Below are 25,704 nucleotides of genomic sequence, written 5' to 3'. Positions count from 1 at the left end.
TCCAGCAATTCAAATTACTGGAAACCAGCTATTTATTTTTACTAAACAAAAAAAGTTATTAATTGAAAAGTAAATGGATAAACTCGATACAAAACCTTCAGAAGTGGAAGTGCGAAATAAAATATTTAACTATAAAAAAAGTGTCTCTTTAGTGGCAAGAATAACAGTATTCGCGGTTTATTACAGTTGGAAAGAAAGCATTTCAAAAAGATTTTATTTTATTCGCTCACGGGGGCAGTGCATCAACTGATGATATTAATTTATTTTGTAAAAATCTATATTAATATTCAGATATAAGTTTACTTTTATATTTCTGGTACTCTACTTAGAATGATTTCAAAGATATTTTCGTAAAATCGTCAAAATTTTATTTACTCCAAGCAGAAAGTTGCAACCATATGGAATCTAGTTCCATTGACATTAAATATCACATACAATTTTCCTTTAATAAATAACACAGGTATGATTAGTTATCCTAATAGTATTCCGTTAGGTTTTCCAAAAACTGACACTGGAAATAATACAGACAGTTGAAAACCGTGTTCCACAACTGATAGTAAAAATTTTCCTCGGTTCGGTCCGTCTGTTCCCGGATTTGCTGGTCGATGTGAAGAATTCTACGTTTTGCACCGGATGGATCATTATATGGATGCCACACGATTGTTTGATTGTTTCGCCAGTTGACGGTGTTGTGTGTCGGATTACTGAAACAAATATAAAAAAAAATCAACTTTAATTTTCATTACTTATCATTACTTAGGTTCTAAGGTTATTCTTGCAGTTTATCCGCTAACCTAATAAACCGAGCTTAAAGGTAAAAAACTAGAACTAATGGACGTGCATACGTAAAAAGCATATCACGGTATGTGTAAGCATATCACATATAGAATTTATCTATCTACTTCCTGTAGCACAAACAATTCGATTTACATGTTCCATCAGTTTTTCTATCTCAATCAGGTGTTTCTGCGTCACCCAAACGATGAAGAAAACCGATGTGTGAATGAAATTCAAAACACGCCGGAAAAGCCATTGAAAATAAGTTCGGGTTCGGGTTGAGTATGTTGGGTAATGGGCTGTAATCGAAATGGGTGATGACGAATCTTTTTTTGAATAGAAAATGGTTATGTGTTGTTCACAATTGTAGTCTTCCTCTTCTGAATATTCATGAATGTTTCCATTTGGGACAGAGTGGAACGCTTGAATTTAATAGAAGGAAATGTTTTACTTCTATCAAGTTTATTCCTTTCTTAGCAAAATGGGGTCATAAAACTGTAATTGAATTTGATTAGGCTGCAGCAAGAGATTGCCATATTAGAACGTCCTTTTAACACAGGATAAAAAATTTCAACAAGGTAATGAATTTAACTTAAAATCGTTAGTTATCATTTATAAGTTCTTTATGAATGAAAATAAATCCAAAACCAGGTTAAAACAATTATTTTTGAATGAACTTCATAACCTTCTTTTTGGAAAATGATGAATAAGTTGCTGTAACTTTTATTAAAATTCTTTTTATGAAAAAAAAAAAACATTCTAAATACCCAAAATCACGAATATAGAAAATCAATAATTTAGAAAAACCGTATATAAATCCAGAGTGCTGAGTAATGTACTGTTTATGATATAGCATTCAAGGATGAAAACAAAATATGCAAGGTGTACAAATTGAACAAAAACAACATAGTAAAATTTTGATCACAAAATACAAAATAAAATCTCCAACATGATTTCCCATTAGATGCAGTCGTTCCGAAAGCTATTAAAATCAGAAAATTAGGGTAAAAGTTTTAACTTAACAAACACGGATAAAAAACTCTACAGGTTGTTATCAAAATTCGTATGGTTGACTCTTCCATATCACTAATTTTATTTGAACCCATAATATTGCTAAATCTACATCGATGACTACGAATAAACTAGCGTTGCTGTAAAGTTGTTTGGGCTATCGAGGATTTCTCATCTGCTCATCGCTAATATAAACTAACATATGGCGGATTTGGCTATTTTGTTCAGGTCAACTTAAAGATTCTAAATGTTAGTTTTTGAATGTCACAAAAACAGAAGATGGTGGAAGTTATTTTTTGGAGGACACACATCAGAAAGCGAAAATGTAAGTTCAGTTTGTTGTGTAAGTTGATTTGTTCTAATAACAGTTGTTTTCAGTTTCAGATTCATCCGCTGGGACATATATGTTGAAGCGCGCATACTTTGATCCCGGTAGGCCGAAGCAATGAAAAAAAAAAAAACAAAATCCTCCAAAATGTTTCCATCTAAATTTTACCACGTAAGTAATTTGATATTTTTGAATATTTATAATGTTCTCTCGGTTGAAAAAAAAACGATTTAGATTTTGACGATTTTTTCAAATTTTGTTCGCAAGTCTTAAAAAACATCCTTCTGGAAACGGCGGAGCAGCAGCATCAATTGCATTAGAAAATATGCCACTAATGTGATATATGATAAAATAAAAAAAAACATATGTCTTATTAAAAATAAAAAGGGAAAACAATGCATTTAACTGCTTATATTAATTTTTATTTATATTTGAATCTACTATTTCCGACGTTCATGGGGATCAGCATTACGGGCAAAAACAGCCATACGAATGATTGACTAAAAATTCCTGTTGGATTCTCGAAGCTGATGCGATCGCTAAATCAGCCATTTACCCATTTGTGGCAACGTATAATCAGGTTGTTGGCTTGATTGTTTTTTCGGGTCAGAACCAAACAATCATATTTATGGTCATGTAGACGCGTAATATTACTGATAAATCTATACATTTTTCTCCGTGAAATGACACAAGAAAAATATTAAAAGGAACAGTAAGGTACATTGATAACACAACAAAACAGACACAAAATCACAATAAAATGGCACAAATATGTCAAAAATTACAAATACCACCAAAATGACAACAAAATCATAAAAAAGGAAAAATATCAAAACAATACACAAAAATGTCACAAAATACACCAAAACGACAATAAACACAAAAATTTCACAAAAAACATGTAAAGAACAACGTATAGCAAATTTCGACTGTTTTGTCATTTTTATCATGTTGTTTTATTTTGATCATATTTCCTTACTTTTATAATATATTTTTTTATCATGTGTGCCAATGTTATTTATTTTTCTTCAAATTTGTTGTTGTTTAATTTTTTTTTAATGTTGCCTTCTTTGGTTATCTTTTCGTGTTTTGCAATTTTATGATTTTTGTTATTTTTGTCAATTTTATTGTTATTTTTTGGAACACACTCATGAAAAAATAAAACTGAACATGCCTTTTAATCACTCAAATGGGTTAAATGTGGTTGATACTGCAAACTGCAACTCACAAGTAATTTTAGAGACAAATTTTCAAGTTTCACAAGAAGCACTCGCGAATACCTTCAAACAACAAAAAAAACCTTCAAACAATAAAAAAAACTTGCACCCCTCTGATTCGAATCCCAATAATGTCACGTGCTTTCCTCTGACACCAACATTTACGTTTTTTGACTAGGTCGTGTACATGATTTCAATGTGAAAAGAAGAAGTTTGAAGAAAAAAAATTGTTAAACATGGAGCTTTGACTTTCTGGGACTTTCCACTTGATCGTGCCAACTTTAACCAATGTCGCTATCGTGATCTTGACTGTAGTTATTGATGATTTATATGAACAAAAAGTCGCCCACTGTGGGGCAGAACCTATAAAACCTTGGACAAAACCTCCTTTTCATTTTTTTGGAATAAAAATTTGATATTCATGTTTTTGGGAACTAGATTGATAGCGCATTTCAAATCTTTCATACCTTTTTTTAAATTTGATGATTTGAGCACCTTACTAAGTAGGAGAAGTTGAAGTAAATATTTTGGGAAAAGTTAGATTGAAAAAATAAAGATATCTTTATAGCTATGTAAAAAACTTTTTTTAAGATAATCGTTTACCAGGTAGGGGAGATAAGGGCATAATGGCCACCTCAAGAAGGCTGCTAATTTAACCATAGAAAACAGATATAATTTTTGAGTTACTTCATTGTTTCGTATTCATACACTTAAAAAGTCTATATCCTAACTGGCGAGAACTTTAAAAAGTAGATAAAAATTTAAAGCATTTTAGAAACGTTCGCCAAAAGCTGAAAATCAGTCACTCTAGGGGCATAATGAGAACCCCCACTGGGGCAGTATAAGCACCATAAATCGGGGCAGGATGAGCATTTTCTGCCGCAGAATCTAGCAGCGAATTCAACTCGATGAAGTCAACTGAATTAAAGAGCTACAGGTTGACTTGTTTCATCTGACGATTTGGCCTATTGGTCAGGTGTCGGCGAGGTAGTCAGTGGACTCGAGTTCGATTCCTGATCGAAGTGAATTTTTTTTATTTACCATTAATGATCGATGCATTTTTCACTAAACTTTTTTTTCAGGGATTTTCATCCTATTGGATGATTCATCCCATCCCTATTTGCACTAAACGGTGAGTTGTAGATCCATCAAACAAAGCAATAACAGGAACATGTATTTCTGTTGGTACAATACAAAAAACGTTTTTGGTGCTTTGTTTGGCGGATGATGCTACTAGCTGTATAATGCAACAATCAAAACAGTCGTTCATGAATGGTAAATGAAAAAAATAATCACCTCAACCAGGAATCCAACTCGAGTCTTTTGCTAACCGCTCAGACATGCACCTTATCAATAGTCCAGCTATTTCAACTTTTAAAAGAAACAAAAAGTAGTTGTTCAACTTTTTGTGAGGCATGTTTCTGGTGTTTATAATAAAAATTTAAATAATTTTTCGCAGTGACACGTTCTTGGAATTATATAGTGTGAGATCTTAGTGAGTTAAATAATACTTTCAATTTCAAACTTCAATAATTAAAAAAGTAAGTTTTAGTTTTCATGAAATTTTTTACTCAAACTTTTTTGCCGAAACTTTTGAAAACGCTCATATTTATGAAAGATTCATAGAAAATTTCAATAGCGTGAATCCAATAACTAAATAATCTTTCTGATGAAAATACTTTCGATAGCATAAACCGATGACCTGAGTTATACGCGAAAGGTATTGGAAAAATAAATTTACAAAAGTCAGAAAACAACTTACATTTCTTCTGTTTTTTGAAGCCTAAAAAATCTTTGACACTAAATAACGGCTTATGAAAGGCCGTAGAAAAATTATTTATTTTATTTTGAGCACAAGTTTACAAATAAATAAATTTAGTTTAGTTTAGTCAAGTTTTTTTTAAATTACAACTAGTTTTATTAAGGCATTTAACTCATAAAGTTTTATTTTGTGCCGAGTATTCGTTTCACTTTTGTTTGGTGTTAGTAAGAGGGGGCCGATTTTAGTCAAGTCTTAATAAAAAAAATTGTTGAACATTCTATGAAAACAATTATTTTCAATTCTTTACACAGTTCATATTGAAGAAGATACATTTTGAAAAAAATCTATGATTTGAGCATCTTACTATTGACGTAAGAATTTACAAAATACCTTGTCTAAGTTAGAGCGAGAATAATCTGACATAAAATTGCATAGAATTTCAAACATCTTAAAGTATAGTTTTTATAGTTTGAAGAACTAAGTTTCAACTTAAAGTAGCTTCTAATACATGCTTATATATTCTGCTGAAAAAAAAAATCGGAGTTATAATCATTGATCTGAACCCTGCTGTTTATTTCCGATTCAAACATGCTAAGAAAAAACCTTTTAATAACACAGATTTTAGAAACGTTTATAGTGTTGCTGTAAGCGTTTATGATTATAACGATATTTTTTTTTAAATTTAATTCCAATATTTCAATTAAATCTCAGAATTCTATTGTTTAAAATATTGTCTAAAATTCGTAAAAATCTTTTCAATTTCGGTTTTACGTTGAGTTTGGAAGAATTTTTTAACGTGTATTCTGTATATTTTAACGTGTTATTGTAAATTTGGAATTCGATTTTTTTTGGGATAAAGTAAGGCATAAAGTTTAACGAAAAAACGTGTTTATTTCAAAAGATTGAAATCAAGAGAGAACTCTATGCATTTTGAGTGGTAATGAAAAATATCCCACAACTGCTTCACTAATTGCAACAATTTGCAACAATTAGCACATTTTCACTCTCTCTGAGCACTGGTTTCTCTCATTTGAACTCAAACCTTCTTATTTTCTCTAACAAATTGCCACAAATTACCACAAATTCAATCATTGGCTACACAATTTCTTGACGTGTTTCCTCCCTTTATTTCAGTTCCCCGGTTTATTTACCTACACGAAACTTCAAGAAAAAATTGTTTGGGTTTTAATGTAGAAAAGATCAGATATGTATTTTTTTTTCGTTTTGGAGTTATCGTAATCAAGATAAGAACTTATAATCATTTTACCGACGTGTATGTTAAAATTTGTACTTTTCAAAAATGAATTAGAATATGAGCTGGGATATCAACAACTAGTCGATGAGTTTTCGTTACTTAATTTATCGGCCATATCGTTGAAAATTGATGTCACATAGAATGCACCAAATCCCTTTGTACTCTGCGGGACCCTTGGTTTTCTCGTAAATCGAATAGGTCTATGTTTTAACCGCAAACGGCGAAGTGAATTTCACGTACGGATCAAATGAATTTGTATTAGCTCTAAGTGATTTACGTAAGTTAAACTAAAATTCGCGTGATGTGTGCCTTCATGAAAACCCAGGTAAATTGAACGTTTTAGTGTTAAAATTAAAACCTTAAAAAATGTCATTAAAATATAGAGTTTGAATAGCGCAAAAGGTATGACAAGTGATTAAACAGGGATGAGTATGAATTTACCTTTGAATAAATCATAAAAAAGTAAAAAAATCTTAAAAAACATGTTCTTGGCTTCCCGATAGATTATTTAAAATTGGGGCTTTTTTAAATGAAAGGAAAGGAATGATGCAAAAATTAGCTATGCTAATTTAAATTAAATAAAACTATTCTATCAGTCACATCGACAAAGTTTTAAAAATCTGTTTATCTCAGTTTTTATGAAAAAACACTATCACCCCTCTGATTCTTAGCGCCTCAATTGGAACTATTGTACCAGAAAACTTTAACTGACCAGACAAATTCAACCAAAGAAAATGTTATTGGATCTGTTAAAAATGTTAGAAAATTGTAAATTAATTAGGACTAACATTTTTGTATCGGAAATAAACGTTTTTTTCCATTATTGAATCAGTGAATTACATAAAATACAACAGCAAATCTAAAATTTAAATTTGAAATCCTTGAAAGCTAAAATTGAAAAATCGTTCCAAAACCTGAATCTCGCTTTTTTTTTATTTATCTGCGTTTACACGACTTTGCCTAGCTGGATCTTAAAATTCCAATCCGAATCATAAATCTATTGTAAATCTAAAAACTGAACCTGAATTTGTAACTGATATCTTAGAAATTTGACTACTGAATAGAGGGTATTCGAATGAAATTTGAATCAGAAATCTGAAATCTGAAATCTGAAGCTGAAATTGAAATAAAAGCCGTTTGGTGTCATTTTTAAATTTTCAAAATTCGCATTACTGATTGATCACATTCTAAGGCTAGCTTCATTTAGACTAGGAACAAAATTTTGCTCATATTGTGGTGCTCCTTGTAGACGGATTTGGAAAGTCCTGGTGCCCACGTGTCGGGAATTTTGCCAGCTTTACATATGTTTTTTTGACATTCCGAAAATCGACTGTACTTTGTAAACAATGAACATGGAATCCGAAAGAAGGGAAAAAATTGGGCACAGTTATTTGGAAAATCCATTGCGGTCTGCCTCTAGGCCAACCAAAATTGCCTAGAAATACCGTATGGCGCGTTATCAAACGGCATAAGGAAACATTGAAGACGACGAAGCCTCAGCCAATTGTCGGAGTGGCACTGTCGACCGGAAACTGCGTGTAAGTATTTAAAAACTATTGAGAAGAAATCCAATCTATCTGACCGTGATTTGACTAGAAAATTCGGTGCTCTTCAAACTACCGTGAGGAGAATTCGACTCCGGGAAGGAATCAAATGGTATCGAGCTAGCAAACAGCCAAATCGCACACAAAATAACGTGGCCAAAATACTTGCTCGGAAGTTATACGACCAGGTGCTGACCAGGTTCGACTGGTGTCTTATGATGGACGATGAAACCTATGTCGAGGCTAACTTCGGGTAAAAAAAATTTACTTACCAACGGCTCGGGGGATGTTCAGCCTAATTTAAATTTGTTTTTGCCAACAAATTTGCACGAACATTTATGATTTGGCAGGGCATTTGCAGCTGAGACAAAAAAACCGAAAGTTTTTTTTTCGAGGAAGAATGACCCTAACGGGTTAAACTCCTATCAAAAAGAAAAAAAAAAGAAATTTGTCTTAACAAATAAGACAGTGACGTCGGAACAACACAAAAATTCCAAAAATAAATTTTACCATTCTATCCCACGACCATCCCGTAATGTTTTGGCAAGATTTGGCAAGCTGTCATTACAGCAAAATCGTTCAAGAATGGTATGCAAAGAAAGGGGTCCAATTTGTTCCGAAAAACCTTAACCCACCCAACTGCCCTCAGTTCCGCTCTATTGAGAAATACTGGGCAATCACGAAGAGGAGACTCAAGGCGCAGACACCAGATACCAGATACCAGCCAGATATCTGGTGTCTGCGCTCAAGGCAAAGGAAAGGTTTGTCAAAGGCAGCAATTAGGGTGGTCTAACCGGTTTTACCGAAACCGGTAAAATCGATAAAACTGTCCATTTTCCAATACCGGAAATACCGGCTTTTAGTACGGTAAAAACCGGTATTTCCGGTAAATTATTCATCATTCTTTGGTACTGTAATGACATTTACACAGCTCAATTTTTTTTAAATTATTCATCATTCTTTGGTACTGTAATGACATTTACACAGCTCAATTTTTTTTTTGTATGAATACAAATACTCATATTTTGTTCCATCAGTTCAAAAATCTAAGCTCAATAAACCTTACTGCAAGGTTTATGTGAGATTTGATTATTGCTAAAACGTGCCGATGTAACTTTTTTAATTAAAGCTAGAGTGGCGTTCAAAAGAGCATGGACAAGCTGCCATCTCTCTCTCAGATGATATTTTTCATGAAACTTTACACATTTCAGCTCAGCTATCGAACTAACGTGATCACTGTATTGATAATTGAAAACCGGAATTTGGTCAAAAGATGCAAAAATGTTTTATCTATAAACAGGCCAAGTTTATAAAAATTGTTCTAAGCGGTGCCGGGCAGAAACAGAATCATCATTTAAACACATATTAGAATGTTTGTGTGAAATTTCTCTATCAATATTTTCAAGGTAATTGATGGAACTCTGTTGTTTTTATTTTTAAGATAAAGCAATGACAAAGTTTTGATAAATTTTCAACAGTATTATAGCAACAAAGAGCATATGGATCAGATCCAAACAAATATATTTATTGCCGAATTTTGACTTCTTTTATAATAGATTTTATTTCTATTTGTTCGTTTTGATTTTGGAAAGACAAACTTGATGCGATCACGACCTAGGTCAACCAAAACCTTTGTGATAGTGTTTTGAGTTTTGTTTAGTAAATAATTAAGTGATCTTTTTGTATATCAAATTTCATATCGTTTTCATGAAAGATTATAAAAACATTTACTTAATCTGTCAAATATGTTCTTCAATCTGAATACTGTATTACAGAGCTTAGGACAAAAAATCGTTGAAAGCTATATGAAACTTTTATAATTTCATCAACCTCAATGGGAAATTGTAATATTAAAATGATGATGATAAACATTGTGAATATCATAAGGGTGATGATAGATTTATGACAAAGGGATAATTTAAAGGCACAATACCAAATTTTTCAATTGAAAATGTCGCTAAATCTATTGCGTTACAGATTGTGAGGATTTTATGCCATTACTTCTGCTATTAGACAAAACATTTTCATGAATTCTATATACTTTAAAAAATATCGGTTTTATCGGTTTTATCGGTTATAAATTACACATACCGAAATACCGGATTTGAAAAAAAGGCAAATCTGACCACCCTAGCAGCAATAGATGAAGACCTGGTGGAATAAGATAGCTAAAACAATGAACGAAGAAGGTGTGCACTAGACCGCTGCAAGCTTTGTATGGAAATTTCAAGTTCTTAAATTTTTAAACCTCCCATAACTTTTGTTGGTTGTTTTTGCTGCCAGAAATAGCAAAAAAAAAAAAAATCTGGAAGCGATCCATCCAGTCCTGAATTAGCGCAACGAGTTTTAAGTTTGTATGGAAATTTGTATGGGAAACAAAATTTTTGATTCAAAAATCGCCAGGGATATTCTGAAAGTTCCAAAAAAACATAACTTTGGATGAAAAATGTTCCTTGATTCTTGCAGTACATTTCATGTGAACAAAACACAAACCTATCTTGTTCCCCAGAAAAGTTATTCAATGTTTTATAAAATTTTTCTTTTCAAAATTCATTTTTTTATTTATATCATTTTTGACTGCTTGTTTGAAATCTGTGTAACGGCAGAATGGAAATAAAAAATCTCAAAAAACTGCTTTGCATTGCGAGAGAACTTATTGATTAATAAAGCCTTTGCAAAGACATTTCATGCAATTATTAACAGCTCTAGCAAGCAAAGTCTGCCATTTTTGAATACTTTTCAATGGATTAAGATTTTTTATTTTGAAATGGTTATAACTTTTTTCATGAAATTCTTAGCTACTTGTCATGTAAGCAAAAAATGAAGCTTAAGAATAGTCAAAACTTAAAATTAAAGACCGACTTCATTTCAAGCTTATTTGAATTTGGTGGATAATTTAATGTGCAAAAATTTCTTTTTCCATACAAATTTCCATACAAATTTGAAACGCGTTGCGCTAACTCAGGTATCAACCAAATCATCTCGAATTTTACACTCATGCTTGGTGACCCAAAAGGCAGCGAAAAAACATAATGGAGCAAAAAGGTCTTTTTTTGCAGCGGTCTAGTATGCACCGCCTAATGAACCATGTTACAGGAAAAATTCGAGGATTTCCTCGATACCGTGATGAATAATTTTTTCTTTAAAGTCTGGAGAAAACGCTACATTTGTACAAAAAAATATCTTAGATTCAATTCTAAATAACTGAAATACTAATTGTATTTGTTCCAATTCTATTTGAAGCAAGCTTTAATTTATGGATAATTGGAAAACCTGTTTTGCCTTCTAAGAAAATTCAATCAGGAATCGATTCCGGTGAACTCATAACGGAACGGCATTAGTTAGTCAAGTCAGTATCAATCGAAGGGTGATTGACAGACTTAAGGCACCTGCCAATAGCGGCATCACCTGCTGCTGTAGGTATTCTTATAAATTCGTGTGACTCTATCATCTGACAAATGATTGATTCGAAACTAATAGCTTACCCATGTTTGATGAAGTTGGTCCACAAGCGAACCATCCGGCGTTGGATGCGTAACGCTTTCTTGGCCAGCAGTTCCCGAGTTTTGTTCTCGACATTGGAGGAAGGCGCAACGATGCCTGCATAATTGTACGGCGTGAATAAGTATCCCAGGTCGTCTCCATGCATTGCTCCCGATAACACTGGATATCCCGTCCGGTAGAGGACATTCTTGGCATATCCAAACGGCCCATCGAACGAAAACCGATACCGGTAGATGGGTGCTTTGAAGTGGTTTGAAGCCTGCTCGACAAAATAATGTACACCGAATTTGATGTCAGCCATGGACGCCAACTTTCGATAGAACACTTTGGCTGACCGATTTGAGCCAGTCTGTTCAATGTAACCTTTCACACGCTCGTAGATGGTAACGTTGTCGTTTGGATAATTGAATCGACCCATGACAAATTCGCGCTCGTTGTATAGATTTTCCAGCTCAAGGGCCGTTTCGCCGACCAAAAGTGGCACATCGCTGATGGGGGCCATCGTTTGCACAATTTCGAAAGGATGCCGGGGCGCATAGATTGTGTCCCCACTTGGCATCCAACACAAATAGTCGAATGTAAAGTATCGAAACACGATATTTGGCGCTATAAATTTTGCAGCCCGCGCTTTGAGCTCTTCCTTAGTCGTGGCATCGACTCGGTGAAGAAACTCGTTAGAGCACCATTGGTTAAGGAAATTGTACGCCCAAGGCTGTGACATGGTACCAGACATGGCAATGGCGCGCTGGAACAATCCTTTCGATGCCGGCGAGTACAGATGATAGGTGGCGGATGCTGCCCCGGCGCTCCAACCCATGAGAGTCACCCGAGCCGGGTCACCGCCAAAGCTGCCGATATTTCGCTGAACCCACCGGAGGGCTTCCGTTTGATCTTTCAGCCCGAGATTCGCCGGGATGTTCAGGTCTTCTATCCCCAAAAATCCATACGGACCGAGCCGATAATTGATGGTCACCACTATCAAATTCTGAAAAAAAAAGAATAAACAAAAAAGCCAACGGTTTCAGACGTTTAGTTTTTCGCTCCCTTACCTCATCAAGGAAAAAATCCGAACCGAAAATATCTGTCTCAGAAGAACCTTCTACGAAGCTTCCGCCATGAATCCACACCAGCACCGGCATCGTGAGTAGCGATTTGTGGCTCCTTTTGATTTTGGGCGTGTAGACGTTCAAATACAAGCAGTCTTCCGAACAAGCCAGCTCGTTACATTTGTCGTCATCCTGAAGACATTGGGCGCCTGGTTTGTTAAAATGACCGGTACCGGCAAAGATGAAGGGAACAGGATCCTGTAAAATAAGGGAAACCGAAAACAATGTGTAATCATTTCGTAAAATAATTGAAAAAATATCAGTTATGTTAAACCTATCATAAATAAAAAAAAATAAAAAAATGTGATATTTTTTAAATTTTGAAAATTTGAATTTTGGAAATCGCAGGTTCTCCAGTTCTAAACATTAGGTTTTGGTTGCAAATTAAGGGAGAAGAATAAGTGGACACATTAAATTTTGTTTACACTTTTACACTATTCTATATTCTATTCTACAGTTTAACACTATGAGGGGGATCATATTCTTTCCTGTAGGATTTTTTAACGCAATATTTAAAAACGAGTCCAAATGAATTTAACAACTGTTTCGAAAATAAGAGCAAAATTTTCTTTTGTGAATAACTTTTGAATCCGTGAATGAAAATCTTTGAAATTTTCAGAGTTTCTGCCTAGTAGTGTAATGTTTACGTGTGAAAATTTTTGTGGTGATCTGTCTTTTCAGCTCATCGGCCTTCATTTCAAGACAGAGAAAGGTTGATATGTTTTAGTTAGATTTCCAAAAAATATTTTGGCTTATTGTATATACTATAGTTGTAGCATCCATGCTAACTTCCAAGGGATTTTCCCAACAATCCCAAATTTGTCTGTCATCACTAATTAGGTAAAACCAGCAATCCGCCTAACGGAATGCCCAGCCATAAACATGCATTATGTTTTGCTTCATGCGCGACCTTTACCGGCACGCAGAGGTAAACATTGGTTGCTTTCTTTGAGCGACCCTCGCAAAGGTCTGCTGTGCTTTGCCAGCAGACCGGTCGTCGCCAGAATGGTTTATTATACAAACAGTATACAAACAGATACTGCACTACGCCTGACTGCAGGTAACGTTAACATAGTATATAAGTCATTAGTGAAAAATAAAGTTCAAGCATTCATTCGTCATACGTAACTCAGTGCGGCGGTATGCCGTTGGTGTTATCTTTTCAACAAAAACTAAAACTGTCCGATGTCCCAACGTAAATGAAAGAATTATTAGTTGGCGACCGTGATTAGTTGACAGTAGTGAACCGTTATCGGAAAAGTGTTTCTGTGCAAAGAAAAAAAAAAACAGTGAAAATGGGCTGGTTCGGGGACAATATAGTGAACCACACTGAAGTAAGCACGACAGAAGTGCGAATTCTGTCCGGTGCTGCCGTGGTAGCCGTCGCGATGCTCGTTATATACATGTGCCTACATGCACATTCAAAGTACAATAAGGCAACCACGAAGGAACAAATTCAACGCGAAGTGCGTTTGAACAATCTCAAAATTGAGATTTAAAAAAAAAACTAAAAGTGCGTTTGAACAATCTCAAAATCGAGATTTAAAAAAAAAAAAACTAAAAGTGCGTTTGAACAATCTCAAAATTGAGATTTAAAAAAAAAAAAAAAAAAAAAAACTAAAAGTGATGGAGAAGTGTGAATCAAAGAGACAGTCCATTATAGTGCAGTGCGAATCAAGCCAAGCAGACGGCTTTTGTTAAAAACGTTAAAACCACCTTCAAATATATCGCCTAAATCCCGTTAAGGAGCGTCTGTTTGAATCGCTCTCGCTTGGACTGTATGCCGGTGTTCAGCAACTACACGCCGTCGACGCCGATCTGGATTCGTCGGCACTGGAAAACTACTAAAACGAGATGGACCTGCCAATAAACATCATCAACCTACAAACCACAATAGCACCCCGGAGTCGGAATCGTTAAATGGAAAACATCAGCAGCAGCAGCCGAAATTCTATGGAACCAGGGAATCACCGCCACCGACCGAGCAGAACGAGGAATAAATAAATAAGAAAAAAAAAAATCGAAAGACCAAGGTAAGATGCATGTCTATAAATAAAAGTAATAATTATTAGTATTATAAATAAAAGAAGAAAAGTAATTTTTTTTTCTCTCAATTCATTTCGTTTCCGAATAAATAAATAATAAGAATAATAATAAAAAAAAAAAAAAAAAAAAAAAAAAAAAAAAACTTTTATGCTTGAAAAAAGTTTTTATCATATTATCGATTTTGGTTGATATTTTTCGGTGAAAATTAGGTCAAATCCAAACAACTTCTTTACGTTTCGGCTTACTGTTTTGTTTCGGCCGTCTTCAGAAAGACTGTAATTCAAAAATACAGTTCCCCCGAGAAAAAAGTTCACAAATTTATTTGGCCCTTAATGGAATTTTTCGAAGTCAAACTAGAAAGACTAAGAAAAATCGAGAGAAATCTCAAAAGGGCACCAGGAAGAACCTACACAAAAGTATTCCTGGAGAGTTTATTAAAAGAAACTCATAAATTAAGGAATGATATTACAGATGAACTTGTTCGGTTGGAAGAGGTGATAGATGAGGAAGATCATTTAAGAATTAATTTTGAAGCAAAATTTTTAGCAAGCAGCGCAATTCATATAATTGAATCAAAAATTCCATTTGCAAAAAGTGGATGTAACTACTCATTAAAAAGCATAGCCCGAGTAGCAATTATTTGTAAAAAATTAACAATGACGAATAATACTTTTGATATAAAAACGGCTACGGCTTTAGTCCAGCCATATGATGGTTCGGCAGGAGGATTGAGCGCTTTTATGGATGCGGCTACCCTTCTGCATGAAATAACAGCAGAAGCGCATCAAGCAGTAGCTGCAAGATTTTTAAGAACACGACTGACCGGTAAAGCAAGATTAGGGCTACCGGAAACTGCTACTACCATCACATCAATCGTTCAGAACGTGAAAGCACGTTGCCAAGAGAAAACTTCCCCTGACAACATTCTAGTTAAAATGAAAAATATTCGACAGAAGCAGTCTACACAGACGCTCTGTGACGAAATTGAGAGTTTGACTGTCCAATTAAAGGCAGTTTACCTCGACAAAGGAATACCAGAAGATGTGGCATCGCCTATGGCTAACAAGGCCGGCGTCGATGCCCTAATTGGAGGTATTAACAATAATGACACTAAACTGATATTAAAAGCAGGGACTTTCAACGATATTAAGGATGCCGTGGTAAAGGTACTAGAAAATGATACCACTAGCAACGCTCAGGTATTTGCTTTCTCTGGCAGAGGCAGATACCAATCAAACTATAGAAACAACCAAAATCGGCAATACGGCAATAATTACCGATATCAAACTAACAATTACCAACGAAACTACGACAGAAATCGTAACAACGACAACCGTCAAAACCAAAGAAATTACAATGATAACCAAAGACGTTACAATAACAACCAAAGAGGTTACAATAATAATCATAATGGACGGAATGACAATCGCAACAATAATGGCTCAAATGATCGTGGTAGAAGGCGTAACGTGTATTACGCGGAAAACGATCAGCCGTCAATGGGACAACCCCATCCAGAGACGGACAGAGAACAGGGGGTTGCACATCCCAGAATGTAAAAATTTTTACGTTCAACATGCACTATACAAACTTTATCATTTTAAAGTTAGAAATGTGTGACAAACCGTGCACTTTCATAGTGGATACGGGTGCAGACATTTCTATCATCAAAGAACATATCCTACAACCCACGACGAAAATATATACAAAACATAAATGCATCATAAATGGAGTAACTAGTGGAAAATTAGAAACTATAGGTATAGCTTACACCAATATTCTGTTAAATCATATGAAAATCCCGGCAAACTTTCAAGTAGTTGAGAAAGACTTTCCCATAATTACAGACGGAATTGTGGGACGAGACTTTTTAACACATTATGGCACAAACATCTGTTTAAGATCATGGTTATTATCTTTCGATTACCAAGGTCAAAACTTCGAAATTCCGATCGAAGACAATTTTGAAGATAAGATTATAATACCACCAAGGTGCCAAATAGTCAAAGAGGTGAAGTTAGATGGAGTGTCTGAAGACAGTGTAATAATCGGAGACCAAATTGGTCCTGGAATTTTTTATTCCAACACCATAGTCAGTCCATCTGCAAAATTTGTTCAAATTATTAACACCAATGAACAGCCTGTTACAATTTTTAATAATTTTAAACCAAAGGTACTCCCACTAAGGAAATTTGATTTCAAAGCTCAAGGAAAACAGTCGAAGTATAATAAGCAAAGATTGGAAAAACTGGAAAGAGAAATCAAATTAGATTACTATCCAGAGGCTGAAGATAAATTAAGAGAACTTTGTTTCAAATATAATGATATCTTTTCCTTGGAAGGAGATACCTTAACTGCAAACAACTTCTACAAACAAAAAATCTCGATGCAAGAGGGACATCCAGTTTACATTAAAAATTATCGTACCCCGGAAGCTCATCTCCAGGAAATCGATAGACAAGTTAATAAAATGTTGTCAGATAAAATTATTCAGCCGTCGATAAGTCCATTCAATTCACCGATATTATTAGTTCCCAAGAAGTCGGAAAAAGAGAAAAAATGGCGACTAGTAGTAGATTTCCGTCAGCTGAATAAAAAAGTGATTCCTGACAAATTCCCGTTGCCAAGGATTGATGAAATCTTAGATCATTTAGGCAGAGCGAAATTCTTTTCGACTCTAGACTTAATGTCAGGATTTCATCAAATCGAACTAGAGGAAGAGTCAAAAAGGACAACAGCATTTTCAACGGTCTCAGGGCATTACGAGTTCAACCGTTTGCCCTTTGGACTAAACATTTCCCCAAACAGCTTCCAACGAATGATGCAAATAGCACTAAGTGGATTACCCCCAGAATGTGCATTTTTATACATCGACGACATAATTGTTGTCGGATGTTCAATTAACCATCACCTCTCCAACTTGGAGAAGGTATTTGAAAAATTGCGTTTATATAATTTAAAATTAAACCCATCTAAATGCAATTTCTTCAAAAATGAAGTTACATATTTGGGTCATCACATTTCTGAAGCTGGAATACAACCCGATAAATCTAAATATTCGGTAATTCAAAACTATCCTAAGCCCACTAACATCGATGATGTAAGACGATTTGTAGCTTTCTGTAATTATTACAGAAGGTTTATTAAAAATTTTGCAAATATTGCATACCCATTAAATAAAATGCTGCGGAAAAATGCCATTTTTGAATGGAAACCAGAATGCCAAGAAGCGTTCGACACACTCAGAGGTAGTTTAACCTCTCCTCAAATTTTACAATTTCCAGATTTTAAGAAACAGTTTATTTTAACAACTGATGCGTCCAAAACCGCTTGTGGAGCAGTACTTGCTCAACAACACGGAAATTTTGAACTCCCTATCGCTTTTGCTAGTAAAGCATTCACAAAAGGCGAGTCTAATAAATCAACAATTGAACAGGAGCTAATTGCTATTCATTGGGCAATTATGCACTTCAGACCATATTTATATGGCCGAAAATTTTTAGTCAAGACAGACCATAGACCGTTAGTGTATTTATTCTCAATGAAGAACCCCTCATCAAGATTAACCAGAATGAGAGTAGATCTTGAGGAGTTCGTATTTGACGTTGAATACGTCCAAGGAAAGTTAAATGTGGGAGCAGATGCGTTATCTCGAATAAGCATGGACTCCGACATTTTACAACACATAAATGTTCTTATGGTTCAAACAAGATCCATGAAAAAAATTAAGGAAACAAATCAAGAACTAATACAAGTGACCAACGATACATTTGAGCCTGATCAACTCAAATCGTATGAGGCGTTGAACACGTATGAAATCTTTGATTTACCTAAATTGATTTTAGAAGTTGATCGCGACAACTCTAATTACGGAAACATATTAATACAAATTACCAATAAAACTAAGAAACGTCAGCTAGCGACGTCAAAAGGTAAGCTCATACCGGAAAATTATGAATTAAAAACTATCCTGCAGGAAATTGAAAAAATGGCCACTTATCTCAATATCGATACTCTAGCTCTAGCGCTAGATAGCGATATATTTCAGCTTGTGAGACCACAATTCTTTAAGGAGAAATGTGGACAAGAACTGAAATCAATCGAAATAATACTTTATCAACCGAAAAAATTGATACTTGATGAAAATGAGCAATTGGAAATTATCAAAGCAAATCATGACTCCCCACTAGGAGGTCATATTGGAGCAAATAGACTATATAAGAAATTAAACAATCTTTACAGTTGGCCTAACATGCGAAGAAAAATTGAAAAGTACATTAAATTATGTATAAAATGCAAAGAAAATAAACATGGCGTAAAGACGAACGAAAATTTTGTCGTATCGCCAACGACAACTAAGACTTTCGATACCATCTCCATGGATACAATTGGACCTTTTAACAAATCCAATTCCGGAAATAGGTACGCGCTGACAGTCCAATGTGATTTGTCAAAGTATGTCGTAATTAGACCAATTATAGACAAATCCGCTGAGGCGGTAGCCAAAGCCTTTGTAGAAAGTGTAATTCTGACTTACGGAGCCCCTTCTGTCATTCGGACAGATCAAGGTACCGAATATAAGAATGAACTTTTTGACCGAATATCCAATTTACTTGATTTTAAACATAGACTGAGTGCTCCATATCACCCACAAACGATTGGAGGTTTAGAGCGAAACCACCGTTGTTTAAACGAATATGTAAGGCAATTCGTAAATGAGTCTCAAACAGACTGGGACGAATGGTTACCATACTATGCGTTTTGCTATAACACCACACCAAACACCGATGTAAATTATACACCTTTCGAATTAGTTTTTGGAAGAATTTGTAGTTTACCACAAAATTTGAAAACACCAACACAAATAGACCCACTCTATAACATAGATTCGTATTATCATGAATTAAAATTGAAATTACAAAAAGCTACTTTGATGGCTCAGCAAATAATTGGTAAAATGAAAGATAAACGAGCAATTAACCAGCAGAATAAAGCAAACCCAATCCAAGTAAAAATAGGAGACAAAGTAATGTTGACAAACGAAAACAGAAGAAAATTGGATAAGGTATTCAAAGGACCTTATCGTATTAGTGAAATTATACATCCTAATGTGATCTTAATCGATAACCATAACAACAAAACCACTGTACATAAAAATAGGTTAATCAAAGTGTAACACACAGACGAACTTATACTTCTAAAGGGGGAAGGGATTGTGTTAGGTAATATTTTCTTATAATAAATCGTTATGTGTTAGGTAATATTTTCTTATAATAAATCGTTATGTGTTAGGTAATATTTTCTTATAATAAATCGTTATGTGTTAGGTAATATTTTCTTATAATAAATCGTTATGTGTTAGGTAATATTTTCTTATAATAAATCGTTATGTGAAAAAAATCAATTGTATTATAGCATGCAAAATAAGCATAATATTAAAACATATGAAAACTTTTTCAAATGATGTAATAAACAGTCAGAGGTAGTGCAGTCTTTGAGAATGGCATCCCCACTCACTCAAAAGGGGGTAGGTGTAGCATCCATGCTAACTTCCAAGGGATTTTCCCAACAATCCCAAATTTGTCTGTCATCACTAATTAGGTAAAACCAGCAATCCGCCTAACGGAATGCCCAGCCATAAACATGCATTATGTTTTGCTTCATGCGCGACCTTTACCGGCACGCAGAGGTAAACATTGGTTGCTTTCTTTGAGCGACCCTCGCAAAGGTCTGCTGTGCTTTGCCAGCAGACCGGTCGTCGCCAGAATGGTTTATTATACAAACAGTATACAAACAGATACTGCACTACGCCTGACTGCAGGTAACGTTAACATAGTATATAAGTCATTAGTGAAAAATAAAGTTCAAGCATTCATTCGTCATACGTAACTCAGTGCGGCGGTATGCCGTTGGTGTTATCTTTTCAACAAAAACTAAAACTGTCCGATGTCCCAACGTAAATGAAAGAATTATTAGTTAGTGAGTATAAAACGATTTTTTTCTTTAAATCCTCCTCCTTTCCTATATCCCCACTGGAAGAAGGAAGGGGTCTGACATAATCTTAGAATCTTCTCTCGTACTCTAATACCCTCCCATGCCAAATGTTCCATTAGCTCCATTAGTTCTCGAGTTATATAAAAAATTGTAAGTTATATAAAAAATTGTACGTTAGCCTCCCTCCAACCTTTCTAACCACTGGAAGGAAGGAGGGGTACATAATATTCTTGGAAACATTCCTCGTACCAAAATACCCTCGCATGCCAAAATTGGTTTCATTTGCTTGATCAGTTCTCAATCAATGCAAACATTTGTCTTTTCTTTGAAAAAAACCCCTCCCCTTCCAGTGACAGGAAGGGGTCTCAAACCATCATAATAAGATCCTTCCCAAGCCTCAAAGTTCCGAGTCTATAGGAAACAGACAGACAGACAGAAATCCTTTCAATATGTAGATTGTAGGTAGAGCCGTATTAAGCCATCGGGGGGCAAGGGGCAATTTGTTTTCGGCGGCCCCTATGAATCGATTTTTTTTCATATGCCATCTCAGAGAATACATATTGTTTCGCACATACGAAGGAACTGAAAATGAGTTCAACATAGTGCCTTCAAATAACAATTTTGTCTGCATAGGAGGTTTCAGGTATCTTCAAATAATAATTGTTAAACCACCACGTGCAAACATCGCATAACAGTTAATCGACTAATCGAAATGTAAACTCTGATTAGATCTGTTAAATGCAAAATTCAATAAGCAATTTATTTCACAACTCTATCACCAACTAAAATTCTCGGTTTTGGGAAAATTTAAAGATAAAAAAATAAATGTTTTTCATATCATCATAGTGTATCATAAAGGGTGATACGGTCAAAATTAGGTCAATATCAACTTGACGTATTTCTTTCAATTTTGCATTTAAAAAACCTGAACACCCCTCATTTTGAAGGTGTGTAGAATGTTGCTCCTATTTTGATTTGGGAATTCACTCTTCAGTTGTCAAAATACCGTCCAAGGAAGAAGAGCAGCGTATCAAAATTTTGCTCGCGCATCGTGAAAATACGAGCTACTCTCACGCAAAGCTGGCAAAATCGCTAAAAGTTGCCAGATCAACCGTTACAAATGTAATTAAAGTGTTTGGGGAAATCGAAAAACGGAAGCCGCTGAGACGACAAAGAGAGTTGTCGGTAGTTTCAAGCGAAACCCTAACCTCTCTTTCTCCGAGATGCCGCAAATAAGCTGGGTGTATCGTCTACAACCGTGCATCGAGCCAAAAAACGAGCCGGACTATCGACTTACAAGAAGGTATAGTGACTCCAAATCGCGATGATAAACAAAATTCGACGGCCAAAGCGCGATCCCGGAGGCTGTACTCTAGGGTGGCCCAAAATTGTACTCTGTCTGGGATTTTGGGGGCTCAAGCTTCAAATGATAGCTTAGGGTGTAAGAATCAAACTTTTGTAAGCGACTCAGAAAAATGATGTTAGAGGTCGCACTGGTTCGATTTTTGGAAAAAGGCCATTTTTTTGGCAATTTTTAAATTTTCTTCATAATGTAAGTTTTAAACTAAAAATTTATTGGGACTGTTTTGGACTCTCAATTTGTATGTATGATTTTTTAAATTGCGCACTACTATGAATTTTTGTAAAAAAAATAATTAAAATTAACAAAAAAGTGTACTTTGGATAAAGATTTTTAATCAACAATGAATTCAAAAGATGCGCGACGTTATGATGTGCAACTTTGCTGAAGAAAGTGTATAGCTATGACTTGTCATTGCAAAGTAATTCAAGTTTCACTGTGGAAAAAATTCGCAATTTTAAAATTTTTGCTAAGAATTGCTTTATGTTATGATGAGGATGAGTTTCGAGCAATCTAAACTTCTAATATCAAACTTTTTCATCCTTTTATCGAACCTTGAATCAGCAGAAACAACCATGACTAGTTTCTAGATTTTTATTTTAAATTTATTTAGTGGTTGTAGCCATAACATATTCACCAAAACGTCACCCAAGTATGGGTAACAGGATCTCCAATCAATAAAACGTACGTTTCAGTGGTCGAATGGTTAGCGTGGTACGACGGTAATCGCTGGTCCACTGATGGGATGGGTTCGATTCCCATCTCGGTACTGGGTGTTAAATGTTAATCTTAAGTTGTCCACGTCATTTGTTCAGTCTGTAAAGCCTAAATCGGCTAAGACGGTGTATGTCTTTTTTTTAAAATCTGGATACTTGAAATGGTTCTTTCTGGTGATTTAAGGATCGACAAAAGGATGAAAAAAAATTGATACCAGGAGTTTATTTGGTTCTTAGATAGCTCGAAACTCATCCACATCATAATATAAAGCAATTCTTAGCAAAAATTTGAAAATTGCGTCTTTTTTCCACAGTGAAACTTGAATTACTTTGCAACGACAAGTCATAGCTATACACTTCTGCAAAATTGCTCATCATAACGTCGCGCATCTTTTGAATTCAATGTTGATTAAAAATCTTAATCCAAAGTACTTTTTTTTGTTAATTTTAATTATTTTTTTACAAAAAAATCATAGTATTGCGTAATTTAAAAAATCATACTTAAAAATTGAGAGTCCAAAACAGTCTCAATAATTTTTTAGTTTAAAACTTACATTATGAAGAAAATTAAAAAAATATTAAAGACACATGTTTGATACTTTTTTAAGATCTGAAAATTTTATTAGGACAAAATGTCGAAAAAATGGCCATTTTCAAAAAATCGAACCAGTGCGACCTCTAAACATCATTTTTCTGAGTCGCCGCCATATAAAATATTGTTTCTTACACCCTAAGCTATTATTTGAAGCTTGAGCCCCCAAAATCTCAAACATAGTGCAATTTTGGGCCACCCTACTGTACACGACGATGCTGACGAATTTTGACTGCGTGGTAATGGACGACGAAACCTACGTCAAAGCCGACTACAAGCAGTTTCCGGGACAGGAGTTTTATACGGCAAAAGGAAGGAGAAAGGTAGCAGGTATTTTCAAGCACATGAAACTGTCAAAGTTCGCGAAGAAATATCTCGTTTGGCAAGCCATCTATACCTGTGGCTTGAAAAGCAGCATTTTCATAGCTTCCGGGGCTGTCAAACAAGAAATTTACGTGAAAGAGTGTTTGAATAAACGTCTGCTGCCTTTCCTGAAGAAACATGGTTGTTCCGTACTGTTTTGGCCGGATTTGGCATCTTGCCATGGAGTCGCCGCCAACAATGTGCAGGTGGTTCCCAAGGATAAGAATCCTCCCAACACGCCAGAGCTCTGCCCAATTGAGAAATACTGGGCTATTGTCAAGCGGAATCTCAAGAAGACCAAAAAACTGCTAAGGACGAGCGGCAGTTCAAGGCAAACTGGCTTTCTGCGGCGAAGAAAGTGGACAAGGGGCTGTACAAAATCTGATGGCAGGGGTTAAGCGTAAGGCCTGGCAATTCGGATTTGGAAAAGCGGAAGCCTAACTGAATATTTTTCCTGAATTTTATACTAATTAAACTTGAAAAAGAAATTTAATTTAATTTTTTAAATAAACGATTTCACCGATTTACACGCGTTTAACCTTGACCAAATTTTGACCGTATCACCCTTTATTGGTCAGGTGTCGGAGATATAATCAGATGACTCCAGTTCGATTCCTGGTCGATAATGAATGATAAATGAAAGAAAAAAATTGTCTCGACCAGGAATCGAACTGAAGTCATCTGATTATATCTACGACACCTGACCAATAGGTCAAATCGTCAGATAAAACAAGTGAAGCTGTAGCTCTATAATACAGTTGACTTCATCGAGTTGAATTCACTGCTAGATTCTACGAAAAAAAAACGCTTATCGTGCCTCGATTAATGGTGCTTATACTGTCCCAGGAGGATTCTCATTATGCCCCTACAGTGACTGTTTTCCAGCTTGCGGCACAAAAATTGAAAATGCTTTTTTAAACGTTTTTCAAGTTTCAGCTAGTTAGGAATTTGACTTTTTTAGTGTCTGAACACGAAACAATGATGTAACTCACATTAAAGCTGATTTTTTTTATGATTAATAAGTGTCCTACTTAAGGTGGCCATTATGCCCTTATCGCCTCTACTCGTACTTTCCTCAAACCTCAGCTCTCCAACGGGTGGCTGAACGTATGGTATTCCCAGGTACGCACAATACATCTTCTTGGTGAAGGTTTCTTTCAATAAACCGATTCCGGTGCCTTTGTCAAAATCCACTGAACACATATGAGATTTTAAAACTGCTAAGCATGGCAGAGCTGCTGCCAGCACCAATATTCCACCACAAGTAAATTTGACCATTCTCAACACCATGCCACTGAGCTGATACAATTCGGAGATTATTTTTCTTAATAACCAAATTTTTCCTGCTGCAAACACAGTTTATTCCGGCGATGGATCTAGATAATACTGCATTCTAACTAGTTCTGGGCCGGCGTCGATGAGAACTTAAACTGTCCGCTTAGCATTTGTTTCAATTAGTCCTTGTTCGCTACTCGACCTTGCATGTGCAATTTGGTATAAATTAAGTAGGTATTCGCTTCCAGCTGTGGCTGTGAAAGCGAATTCCAATTTCGTTTGCACATCACAACAGTACCGAATGCACTTTAATTAGCTGTTATAAGAAAGACCTAACAGTAGGTAGGTGTTTAAAAATGGATTTATTGTTGGTTAACTTGTTCAACTTTGTATTCATAGCAATTACTTTACAAATACGGAGAATCAACTCTTGAATTAATTCTACTCCTTCAAGTTTTTGGTAGAAAAGTTGACTGTTTAATAAATTATCGATTGAATTATCTATGTAAATTTTACCAATGATCTATTATTGATTTAGTTGGAGTATGAGTTGTTAATATTTAATAATGTGTAAATGTAAAACAGCCAATCAAACTAAATTTTACATTAAAGTGCTAGGTCCAGTTGCTTATGATAAGAAGTGCAAAAAGTGCAGAAAACAAATCGTTCGGCATCGATTTGAAAGTGTAAAAGAATACTGACCGTTTTCGGTACCGTTATTTGCTTTTATAAGTTCGAGTGAGCTCGGGGTTGAGGAAAGCCGATGCTAATTTGATCCCCGGGGTCTTGTAACGAACGGATTCGGGAACAGTTTTTGCTTTGATCCATATCCAATTGTTCACTTAAATTTGGAT

The 25,704-nt window shown here is 35.1% G+C and overlaps 1 protein-coding gene across 1 annotated transcript; it reads right to left on the bottom strand.

Moving 5' to 3' along the window:
* Positions 1-362: 362 nt before the first annotated feature.
* LOC129746939 (venom carboxylesterase-6-like) lies at positions 363-25,175 on the bottom strand. The gene is made up of 4 exons (XM_055740896.1): positions 24,652-25,175; positions 12,448-12,704; positions 11,380-12,383; positions 363-704 (listed from the first exon to the last, which is right to left on the bottom strand). Exons 1-4 carry the CDS (start codon positions 24,863-24,865, stop codon positions 476-478), a joined length of 1,704 nt encoding a protein of 567 aa, XP_055596871.1. The 5' UTR covers positions 24,866-25,175; the 3' UTR covers positions 363-475.
* Between the last annotated feature and the right edge of the window lie 529 nt (positions 25,176-25,704).

This window comes from Uranotaenia lowii, chromosome 2 (assembly GCF_029784155.1).
Source record: "Uranotaenia lowii strain MFRU-FL chromosome 2, ASM2978415v1, whole genome shotgun sequence".
Classification (NCBI taxonomy): domain Eukaryota; kingdom Metazoa; phylum Arthropoda; class Insecta; order Diptera; family Culicidae; genus Uranotaenia; species Uranotaenia lowii.
The sequence above is the reverse complement of the archived record's forward strand: the minus strand, read 5'-3'. Positions and strand labels throughout refer to the sequence as shown.